Source organism: Chiloscyllium plagiosum, unplaced genomic scaffold (genome assembly GCF_037043375.1).
Source record: "Chiloscyllium plagiosum isolate Xiang-an unplaced genomic scaffold, Cpla_swu_hap1 HiC_scaffold_3, whole genome shotgun sequence".
NCBI lineage: Eukaryota > Metazoa > Chordata > Chondrichthyes > Orectolobiformes > Hemiscylliidae > Chiloscyllium > Chiloscyllium plagiosum.
In genome coordinates this window covers 46489668-46502164 of record NW_028270141.1, presented here as the reverse complement: position 1 = coordinate 46502164, position 12497 = coordinate 46489668, and the positions used below count along the sequence as shown (strand labels likewise).

At 40.8% G+C, this 12497-nt stretch overlaps 1 protein-coding gene across 1 annotated transcript in view; it reads left to right on the top strand.

Annotated features, from left to right (window-relative positions):
- col21a1 (collagen, type XXI, alpha 1) overlaps nucleotides 1-12497 on the top strand; it is a 474425-nt gene that overhangs the window by 58730 nt on the left and 403198 nt on the right. Inside the window, exons 6-7 of the mRNA XM_087979161.1 lie at nucleotides 7750-7923; nucleotides 8253-8330. Coding sequence (XP_087835287.1) covers nucleotides 7750-7923; nucleotides 8253-8330 — 252 coding nt within the window. The remainder of the gene's footprint in view (nucleotides 1-7749; nucleotides 7924-8252; nucleotides 8331-12497) is intronic.

The following is a 12497-nucleotide window of genomic DNA, read 5'->3' as shown; positions in this document are numbered from 1 at the left end:
ACCATTGTGGCGCAGACAGTCTCACAGGGAAGCTTACACCTTCAATACATTATCTGGGCCAACATGATACCAAGTATTAAAGTTCACTTGAGAATGTAACTTTTAAAAAAAAAGTTTTGTGATTTACATATGAAAGAACTGAAACCAACATGGTCATTCTAAAAGATGAGAGACTTAACAAACAATCTAGATCTTTTTCATTATATAATTTCAGTTACATCACACTGTAAACTTTTGCTATAAATTCTGTGTCTTACAATCTTATTCTCAACAACCACCTGATGAAGGAGCAGTTCTCTGAAAGCTAGTGCTTCTAAATAAACCTGTTGGACTATAACCTGGTGTTGTGTGATTTTTAACTTAATATCTGCTTAACCATGGTTAGCCATGGTTTGTTTATTTCACTCTTAGAATCTTTCTTCATTACTGGGATATATTTTTACCTCGTTAAAAGTATATCAGTGCATGTTTACTGCCTTTTCTGCTAATCTATCTGCCCAGTTCACTTTAGCTAACTGACAAAAACATAAATTGCTGGAAATACTCAGCAGCTCTAGCCGTATCTATGGAGAGAAAACAGAGTTAATGTTTTGGATCCAGTGACCCTTCTTCAAAATTGCCATAGATCATAAAATTTCAGAATGGTTAACGTACAGAAAGGGCCCGTGTGGCATAATGATTCCATGCTAGCTGTCAGTAAGAGTAACTCAGCTCGTCCCAAGCCCCTGACTTTTCCCCAAAGCACTGCAAATTATTTCCCTTCAGAGAATTATCCAATTCTATATTGAAAACCAGGTTAAATTTGCATCCATCTTTTGTCAGGAAGTGCATTCTAAATTCGAATCACTTGCTCTGCTCATCATGGCATATCATGGGGACAGTCCATATCACAGCAGACGAGGTGTCAGACATGTTCAAATGTATGAAGGTGGATAAATCTCCTAGTTCTGACCAGATATATCCAAGAACATTGCAAGAGGCTAGAAAAGAAATTGTAAGCTGATAGTTTTGCATCATCGTTAGCTATGGGTGAGGTCTTGGAAGACTGGAGGGTAACGAATGTTCTGCCCTTATTCAAGAAGAGTCATAGAGTCATAGAGATGTGCAGCATGGAAACAGACCCTTTGATCCAACCTATCCATGCCGACCAGATATCCCAACCCAATCTAGTCGCATCTGCCAGTACCCGGCCCATATCCCTCCAAACCCTTCCTATTCATATACCTATCCAAATGCCTTTTAAATGTTGCAATTGTACCAGCCTCCACCACATTCTCTGGCAGCTCATTCCATACACGTACCACCCTCTGCGTGAAAAAATTGCGCCTTAGGTCTCTTTTATATATTTCACCTCTCACCCTAAACCTATGTCTTCTAGTTCTGGACTCCCCGACCCCAGGGAAAAGACTTTGTCTATTTACCCTATCCATGCCCCTCATAATTTTGTAAACCTCTATAAGGTCACCCCTCAGCCTCCGACACTCCAGGGAAAACAGCCCCAGCCTGTTCAGCCTCTTCCTGTAGCTCAAATCCTCCAACACTGGCAACATCGTTGTAAATCTTTTCTCAACCCTTTCAAGTTTCACAACATCTTTCCCATAGAATGGAGACCAGAATTGCCCGCAATATTCCAACAATGGCCTAACCAATGTCCTGTACAGCCGCAACATGACCTCCCAACTCCTATACTCAATACTCTGACCAATAAAGGAAAGCATACCAAACGCTTCTTAACTATACTATCTACCTGAGACTCCACTTTCAAGGAGCTATGAACCTGCACTCCAAGGTCTCTTTGTTCAGAAACACTCCCTAGGACCTTACCATTAAGTGTAAAAGTCCTGCTAAGATTTGCTTTCCCAAAATGCAGCACCTCGCATTTATCTGAATTAAACTCCATCTGCCACTTCTCAGCCCATTGGCCCATCTGGTCCAGATCTTGTTGCAATCTGAGGTATTCCTCTTCGCTGTCCACTACACTTCCAATTTTGATGTCAGCTGCAAACTTACTAACTGTTCCTCTTATGCTCGCATGCAAATCATTTATGTAAATGACAAAAAGTAGAGGGCCCAGCACCAATTCTTGTGGCATTCTACTGGTCACAGGCCTCCAGTCTGAAAAACAACCCTCCACCACCACGCTCTGTCTTCTACCTTGGAGCCAGTTCTGTATCCAAATGGCTAGTTCTCCCTGTATTTCGTGAGATCTAACCTTGCTAATCAGTCTCTCATGGGGAACCTTGTCGAACGCCTTACTGAAGTCCATATACTTCGCATCTACTGCTCTACCCTCATCAAACTTCTTTGTTACTTCTTCAAAAAACTCAATCAAGTTTGTGGGACATGATTTCCCATGCACAAAGCCATGTTGACTGTCCCGAATCAGTCCTTGCCTTTCCAATTACATGTATATCCTGTCCCTCAGGATTCCCTCCAACAACTTGCCCACCACCGAGGTCAGGCTCACTGGTCTGTAGTTCCCTGGCTTGTCTTTACCGCCCTTCTTAAACAGTGGCACCACGTTTGCCAACCTCCAGTCTTCCGGCACCTCACCTGTGACTATTGATGCTACAAATATCTCAGCAAGAGGCCCAGCAATCACTTCTCTAGCTTCCCACAGAATTCTCCGGTAAATCTGATCAGGTCCTGGGGATTTATCCACCCTTAGCCTTTTCAAGACATCCAGCACTTCCTCCTCTGTAATCTGGACATTTTATAAGATGTCACCATCTATTTTCCTACAGTCTATATCTTCCATATCCTTTTCCACAGTAAATACTAATGTAAAATATTCATTTAGTATCTCCCCCATTTTCTGTGGCTTCACACAAAGGCTGCCTTGCCTGTCTTTGAGGGGCTCTATTCTCTCCCTAGTTACCCTTTTGTCCTTAATATATTTGTAAAAACCCTTTGGATTCTCCTTAATTCTATTTGCCAAAGCTATCTCATGTCCCCATTTTGCCCTCCTGATTTCCCTCTTAAGTATACTCCTACTTTCTTTATACTCTCCTAAGGATTCACTCAATCTATCCTGTCTATACCTGACATATGCTTCCTTCTTTTTCGTAACCAAACCCTCAATTTCTTTAGTCATCCAGCATTCCCTATACCTACCAGCCTTCCTTTTCACCCTGACAGGAATATACTTTCTCTGGATTCTTGTTATCTCATTTCTGAAGGCTTCCCATTTTCCAGCCGTCCCTTTACCTGCGAACATCTGCCTCCAATCAGCTTTCGAAAGTTCTTGCCTAATATCATCAAAATTGGCCTTTCTCCAATTTAGAACTTCAACTTTTAGATCTGGTCTTTCCTTTTCCCTCACTATTTTAAGAGCTACAAAGAAAAACCTGGGAGCTATAGACCAGTAAGCCTAACATCCGTGGTGGGTAAGTTACTGGAGAAGACTCTGAGAGATAAGATATAGATGTATTTGGAAAGACAAGGTTTGATTAGCAGCAGTCAGCACAGCTTTGTGCATGAGAGATCATGTCCAACAAATTCGTTAGAGTTCTTTGATTGAAGTAACCAGGAAGTTTGACAAGGGTAGTGTGGTTGGTGGAAAACTTGTGGATTTCAGTAAGGCATTTATTAAGGTTCAACATGGAAGGCTGCTCTGGAAGGTTAGATTGCATGGAATCCAGGAGGGGCTAGCAATTTGGATACACAATTGGCTTAATGGTAGGAAGCAGAGGGTAACAAAGGAAGTGCCTCAGGGTCAGTGCTGGGCCCATTGCTGTTTGTAATCTTTATTAATGGTTTGGATGAGAACGTACAAGGCATGATTAGTAAGTTTGGAGATGACACTGAAATAGGTGGTATTGTGGACAGTGAGGAAGGTTACCAGGAATTGCGGCAGGACCTGGATCAGCTGAGGAAGTGGGCCGAGAAATGGCAAATGGAGTTTAGTATAGAACAGTATGAGGTGTTGCATTTTGGAAAGTCAAATCGAGGTAGGAGTTGCATGGTGAATGGTAAGGCCTTAAGGAGTGTAGTGGAACAGGGGGACCTTGGAATTCAAGTGCATGGTTCTCTGAAAGTGAAGTCACAGGTCGACAGGGCAGTGAAGAAGGCTTTTGGCACACTGGCCTTCAAGATTAGATTAGATTAGATTACTTTACAGTGTGGAAACAGGCCCTTTGGCCCAACAAGTCCACACCGACCCGCCGAAGCGCAAACCACCCATACCCCTACATTTACCCCTTACCTAACACTACGGACAATTCAGCATGGCCAATTCACCAGATCTGCACATCTTTGGACTGTGGGAGGAAACCGGAGCACCCGGAGGAAACCCACGCAGACATGGGGAGAATGTGCAAACTCCACACAGTCAGTCGCCTGAGGTGGGAATTGAATCCGGATCTCTGGCGCTGTGAGGCAGCAGTGCTAACTACTGTGCCACTGTGCCGCCCACACCACTGTGCCACTGTGCCGCCCACCTACAGTCAGAGCATTGAGTATAGAAGTTGGGAAGTTATGTTGCAGTTGTATAGAACGTTGGTGAGGACGCACTTGGAGCATTGTGTTCAGTTTTGATCACCTTGGTATAGGAAGGATGTTATTAAACTGGAAAGAGTGCAGAAGAAATTTACAAGGATGTTGCCTGGACTCAATGGTCAGAGTTATAGGGAGAGCTTGTACAAGATAGACTTTTTTATTTAAAGTGTAGGAGACTGAGGGGGGGGGAATCTTATAGAAATTTATAAGATCGTGAGAAGCATGAATAGGGTGAATCGTCCTGGGTTGGGGAATTGAGGACTAGAGGACATCAGTTTAAGGTTAAGGGAAAAGAATAAGGGGGAACCCGAGGGACAACCTTTTTATACAGAGGGTGGTAAGCATATGGATTGAGCTGCCAATGAAAGTAGTTGAGGTGGGTGTACAAACAATATTTAAAAGGTATTTGGATAAATACATGGATAGGAAAGGTTTAGGAGGATATGGACCAAGTGCAGGGAAATGCGGTTAATGTAGGTGGAAATTTTGATCGGCATGGAGCGGTTTGGGCCAAAGCACCTGTCTCCGTGCTGTAGGTCTCTATGATTCCATGTCACTTCTGGTTCTTGCCTCCCACTCAAAATTTATGACCTCTAGTTTTCAACCCTACTGCCAAGATGGCCTTGAAAATTAATTTAACATTCAGTGCCACCCAGGCAAGGATTTCATACAGGAATATAAGATCTTTCAAATTCGAAGATTGTTTAGGTTATGGTGCTACAGTGTTGATCACAGCATTATATTAGATACTGGAGCTTTGTCACCAAACTCAGTAGTAACTGCTATAACTATTATAACTGATGAAGGAGCGGCACTCCAAAAGCTAGTGTGCTTCCAATTAAACCTGTTGGACTATAACCTGGTGTTGTGTGATTTTTAACTTTGTACATCCCAGTCCAATACCGGCATCTCCAAATCATATTATATGGAAGTGCACATATCCCTCTAGGACCTCTTGAGGGGTATGTGGACTTCCATGTAACAGCCTGCCTTGCCCAGTTATGATGCTTCAGCAACATCTTTGAAGTGCTTTGAATGCAAATACTCCTGTCTCTCTTATACCCAATAAGAGTGAGTGAGACTGGAATCCGTTGCAGTGCATGGATGTGGGACCAGATGTGCCTACTATCATTCCACAAAATGATCAACACAGAAACAATAATTTACATGAAAATTCAATAGAGGATGTGCAAAGTGCACCACATTTATTTCAATAATAATGTTTTTGTCCTTATCGCCTTTCTAGCCATCACATTTGTGAGAACCATTTGAGAAGGACCATCACTGTTAGAGCAGATACTATAACATGCCCTATAAATCTCAATAATTCAGGAGCAACTATAGCAAACTGTTAAAATTGTATACATTTTTTAAGAATGGAAACACATGAAAATACACGCCTCATTAATGCTCAAACTATTTACAATTTTTTTTTGTTCCTACTATGTCTGGTTCTGCCCTGACATTATAATTTTGAAATTGAGGCAGTTTGTTCATTGTGACCCCCCTATTGCTTTGATGGCTGTAACAAATGTCATATTCAGTTATAGGGCTTTGAGGACTGTTATGTACTGGGGTTCTTATGCATTGTTGAAGGGCCATTCCCTTTGCTCTTGCTTGAAGAAGCTGTTGGGGTCTTTGGTGGAGAAGTCATAAGAGTGTCTTGAGATGAGGACCTTTGGGCAGCTGGCATATGCTGCTCCACCATCTGTGTGTGCAAATGCACTATCCTCTCTCCCTAAGGGAAAGGGACTCTCAGAAGGAGGCCCATATGTCTTGTACCCCTCTTGCCAATCCACTGTTGCATTGAACCCATGGCTAGAGCCATTGTATGCAGATCAGAGTGCATATGAATTGAATCCTTGACCTTGCTCACCATGGTTGTGATGTTCCTCCTCTTGGATGAATTCATATCGCCAAATGTTTGAACAATTCCATATCCCACCTAAAGTTATGCACGGTGGCTCAGTGGTTAGCACTGCTGCCTCACAGCACCAGGGTCCCAGGTTTAAATCCAGCTGTGGGCAACGGTCTGTGTGGAGTTTGCACATTCTCCCTGTGTCTGCGTGGGTTTCCTCTGAGTGCTCCGGTTTCCTCCCACAGTCCAAAGATGTGCAGGTCAGGTGAATTGGCCATGGTAAATTGCCCGTAGTGTTAGGTGCATTAGTCAGGAGGAATGGCTCTGGGTGGTTCCTCTTTGGAGGGTCAGTGTGGACTGGTTGGGCTGGAGGGCCTGTTTCTACACTGTAGGGAATCTAATAATAAAAAAAATCATAATCCGCGCCATCTCTACCATATTGTACCTCTGCTGCATGTCCAGCAGGTTCTTGTGGTCATGTCCAGAGGCTTGTCATCAACATGGGCTGATCAGGGTGTCTGATATTCAGCTGTCCTGTGATCATCTGATTATCCAAATGTCACATCCAGCTTCAGTTTCTGGGACATGTCTCTGGTTTGGTTTTCAGTTTGTTTTCCTCAATCTATATAAGCCCCACAGACTGTGTAGATGTAACTGTGCTGACACTGGCTGATAATGAGGCAGATGACAATGCATCCTTTGGGGTCCTGACTTTTTTTCATTCCTGGAGGGCTCTTTCCACAGTATGGCTATGGCCTGAAGCATATACAGCCTTTATGGAGAACAAACAAAAATGCCATACAGTGTAGTGTTATGTCATTAAAACCACTTTTATATGTGCACCTCCATTGCACGTACAGCATGTCATTCACCTGTTGCTTCCGAGACACACAAATGCAAGTCTCCACAGTGCTTTGGACTCAACTGCCATCACTCTTCTGGCATGGCTGCCCATTTGCCTTGGTAAATTGTTGATGACCATACCAGAGACATCAGTTAAGATGCAACATTGGCATTTAACCTGATGGATTGGAGCAAGTGGTAGACCCATTTCCTGCACGGGAGCCAGGTGAAACCTTTTGATTGCTCTCCTCCTTTTCCACCTTCATCTAGCCCATTGTATTGTACAAAAAAGGATTCTGTCCTAACATGTATCTTAATAATAAGTTTAAATGTTTAAAACCATCTCCAAGTTCTCTACAAATTTGACTGACTGGTATTACATTAACAGTTATTACAACAATAGCAGTAAGGTTTTCTTTGTAGTCAGAGAACTTCTTTATTTCTTTCCTAATTTCAAGGAATCAGCTCTTATTGCCAAGTTTGTCAGGATTTAACAGATTAACTCATCTTAAAATAAAATCTTATTTTATCTCATTTCATTCTGGTTCAAGGCATTGTTTGATGAAAACTGGCACTTATTGCGAGTCCTCGTAACAGAGAGGGATGCCACGTTATACCTAGATGATAAATTGATTGAGACAAGGCAACTAGAACCGGTTCTTGGTATCTTCATCAGTGGAAGAACACAAATAGGGAAGTACTTTGGGAAAGAAGCAACTGTACCAGTAAGTTTGACTTCTCAAAAATTCCATTCATGCAGTAATGACTTCCTGCAAACACTAAAGGCTGAGAGAGGGGATCTGTCTTTACTATTTATCTCTTGATGTTTTGCTGGTTTCAAGTTGGTGTAATAAAAATGAATGGAAATGCTCTCATTGAGTAGCAATTCCTGAGCAAACTAATGAGAGGCTAAGATTTATAAGTTATAAAAATCAAAACACTTCCATCATATTTCCAAAATTTAATATTATGAAGTGTTGGATATAGAACAATATATACCATTGTTTTAAAAAGGCAAAATACAAATACTTCTATCATTATATTTTGTTTACAGTTTGAAGTTCAAAAGTTAAGGATTTACTGTGACCCAGAACAAAATCAACGAGAAACTGCCTGTGAAATTCCAGCTGTTGTAAGTACCACTCTGCACAGAAGCTTCGTTGTAACCTTATTTCTTGTAAGCATAACCCATACTTATTATGTTACTTTCCAATCAAAGTACATTGATGACATCCCTATGTCATTAAAAGTAAATCCTTAGACACACCTTAAGAAATTCCACAAGACAGCTGATATTAAATATATTCATTTTGATAAATGTGTAATATTGAAATAAATATAGTTGGAAAAAAATCAATAAAATTTCTCTTTAGATGAAAAATGGAATGAAATGCATTACCTGGTCTACCCCCAAGTTTGGTTCTGCAGTAACATCTGCATTCATCTATAGCCTAAAGTTCTTTTCAACTATTTATATATCTGCTGTATACTATAATATGGCAGAAACTCTTGAACAGACAAATTAGGATTATCTTGTCTCTATATCTTGTTGCCATAAAGGTGTGCTCAAACCTTTTACTCAGGCGTTCTTCCCTTGTGTGTCAGAAAAATTAAGGGAACTGACTCAGACTTTAATTTTAAAAAGACCTTCTTTGTTTAGCCCTTTAAGTACCAATGCTCGGTATAATACATACATTTGTTGCAACTTTTACTTCTTACTTCGTCTACCTTCAACTTTAACTCACTTCATTTAACTTCACTCTCGTTTACTTTACTTAATTTGCATGTAATTCTAACTCTAACTTTAACTCTGTAAGATTAGCTTAAAACAAATACTACCCCGATTTGAGTGAAGTGGTCAACATTTGCTCTCAGCGTAGATCTTGCCTTAGGGTCCTTTGTCTTCATTGAAGATAACTTCAGGGCACATATTTCTCAAGTGCTGGTCTCGAAGGCTTCTCCTGCAAAATTCTTTGTTCTGCGAACTTTGAGCACAAAATGTCCTTGTTTCCAGAATCTTCTCTGGCACTCAGTCAATGAATTGATCAAACTTGATCACAATGTTTGATCCCAGCTAATGGAATTTACTGGTAAAAAACAACCCTCAAGTGTTTACACCAAGTCACAAACAGCTAGATACCATGCTCCATATAAGGTAATAGTGGTGCCAACCTATCTAGCAGATCATCATGACCACCTTATTTGGTCAACACAGGAAACTGCAGGTCACAGCTTACAGGACAGGTCACAACATGTCCTGGCTACAGCTTTAACCGATGCCAGAGTTAAATTAGCTTGACTGTAGCTCTAAACCAGTCTTGTGGCCATTTCTGCTGCTGGCCACTTGACCATACTCTGTGTCACATATGGTTTAACAGATATCACTCATGAGTTTTCTGTGTTTTGGCACTTCATCATTTGGCTGTGAGCACTTTACTTACCTCCATATTTATAATGCCATTCACTGGATTGCACCAGGTGGTTTATTTATCCAGATGGTTATTGCATAGGTTGAAATATGTAAAGTCAACCAATATATTTATTTTCAAATATGCCTGCTATTCCCTTCAAGTTTCTACATCTCTTTAAGTTCACTTCAAATCCTTGTACTTTGAATGTTAACTTGCTCTTCATTTCTCTTGCTCCACTCCCAAAAATCTACGAATGCAAGGGTCAAAATATCCTTGAAACATACACAAATTGCACAAATGAATTACATCTTGTAAAATCAGGTGTTACTGATTTGGGTTTCTTAAACTGTTTGGCTATAAAGTGCCTTCACTTGCCACACACAGAAGCACACAAGTATGATCATACAAAACGATATAAAAGTGCCGTGCATTTAAATAAATCGCTTGTACTCCAAAAAAAGTTACAGGGTGCTTTGCTCACACCAGCACACTAACAGACAAGATGCTAACGCCACACCATCCAACTATCATTCAATAGGATAGAAGAAATAAGAACAGGAGTAGGTCTTTTTTCCATTTTAATAACATTCTTCCAAAAGCAGGGCAACAGGAACTGTGCAAGATACTCGAAAAGTGGCCTCACCAACATCCTGCACAGCCTCAGTATAACAACTCGTATATCCAATGGTCTTAGCAATGAACGCAAGCATGCTAAACACCTTCTTAACCACTCTGTCTACCCGTGATGCCACTTTCAAAGAACTATGTACAGGTCTGAGGATTTATCTTTATGGTACTCCACAAGTTACATCTTTGCAATCTGGAAGAGGACCACCAATCTCAACTATCTGTCTTCTGTTGTTAATCAATCCCCAATCTCTGCAAATACATTACCTCAATTGCTCTTATTTTGAGCAATATCCTTTCCTGTGGTACCTTATCAAATGCTTTCTGGAAATCCAAATACGTTAGATCTGCTGGTTTCCCCCTAGAGTTGATTAGCTTTGTGTTATATCCTTAAAGCACTCTAGCAAATTAGTCAAACGTATCCCTATCACAAAATCATGTTACTTGCTTGATTGTGTGAAGGTTTTGTAAATGTCCTACTATTTCATCACTCTAGCATTTTCCCAATGACAGATGTCAAACTAATTGGCTTATATTTTCCTCCTTTCTGTCTCCCTCCCTTCTTGAAGAGAAGTGTCACATTAGCTGGAACCCTCTTAGAATCCAGTGAGTTATGGAATATTTTGACCAATGCCTTCACTATCTCTACAGCCACTTCCTTTAAATTCTTGGAAGCAGACCCTTATGTCCTGGAGACTTGTTTGCCTTTTGTCCCATTATGCTGTCAAAGTTTTGTCCCTGGTGATAGATATTAGCACCTTGTTTACCTATTTGTTTGGGATGTTTATAGTGAAGACAGATGCAAAATATTGGTTTAAATTATCTACATTTGTTAACCACATATGATTCATCCTTCTTATCAGGATCTTCTTTCTGACCAGAATAAATCTTTGCTGAGCATTATGAAATATTTACTTGAATTTCTGCTACTGTTCGTCCACCAACTTTCACTTTGCCTATTTTCCTAGCTCCCTTTATATTGTTCTTTCTTCATACATCTGTTATTGCTCTTATTAAAGTTTGAGATACTGGTTTGTAATCTGAATTGCTCTCCCTCAAACTGAATTTGAAATTCTATAATTATAATATGGTCTCGGTAGTAATCCAGAGATCCTGAACTACAAAATCAGAAATTGCTGGAAAAACTCAGCAGGTCTGGAGATAAAGCAGAGTTAATGTTTCAGATCCAATGACCCTTCCTCAGAACTTGTTCTTTTGGTAATCAGCAGAATATAGGTAGACTGGAGAGTTTGGCAGAGAAATGGCAGAGAGTTCAGTCTGAGCAAATGCGAGGTGATGCATTTCCGAAGATCCAATTCAAGAGCAAACTATACAGTAAATGCAAAAGTACTGGGGAAAATTGACGTACAGAGAGATCTGGGTGTTCAGGTCCATACAGCATGCTTTCTTCATCGGATGGGGTATTGAGTACAAGAGTTGGCAGGTCACGTTACAGTTGTATAAGACCTTGGTTCGGCCACATTTGGAATACCGTGTACAGTTCTAGTCGCCACATTACCAAAAGGATGTGGATGCTTTGGAGAGGATGCAGAGGAGGTTCACCAGGATGTTGCCTGGTCTGGAGGGGGCTAGCTGTGAAGAGAGGTTGAGTAGATTAGTATTATTTTCATTGGAAAGAAGGAGGTTGGGGTGGGGGGTACTTGATTGAGGCCTACAAAATCATGAAAGGTGTAGATAGAGTGGATAGCAAGAAGCTTTTTCCCAGAGCGGGGAACTCAATTACTAGGAATCACAAGTTCAAAGTAAGGGGGAAAAGTTTAAGGGAGATATGTGTGGAAAGGTCTTTGCGCAGAGGATGGTGGGTGCTTGGAACACATTGCCAGCAGAGGTGGTAGAGGTGGGTATGATACTGTTATTTAAGATGTATCTAGACAAATACATGAATGGGCAGGGAGCAGAGGGATTACAGACCCTTAAAAATAGGCGATAGGTTTAGATAGAGGCTCTGGATCAGTACAGGTTTGGAGGACAGAAGAGCCGGTTCAGAGCTGTAATTTTCTTTGTTTTTTGTTCTTAATCCATAACTATATACCTCTTATTAGGTATACCTCATTCAATATTATTGGATCTAAAATAGCCTGTTCTGGCGCAGAGTTTTGCAACGTACTGCGTAAGAAAAATTTCCTGATGCATACTACAAATGTCTTCCAATTTTACCCTTGCCCATTTGATTTGTCCAGTAAATATTCAAATTAATTTATATTATCATGCCCTTCTAAAATGTCTTTGCTATTTCTTGT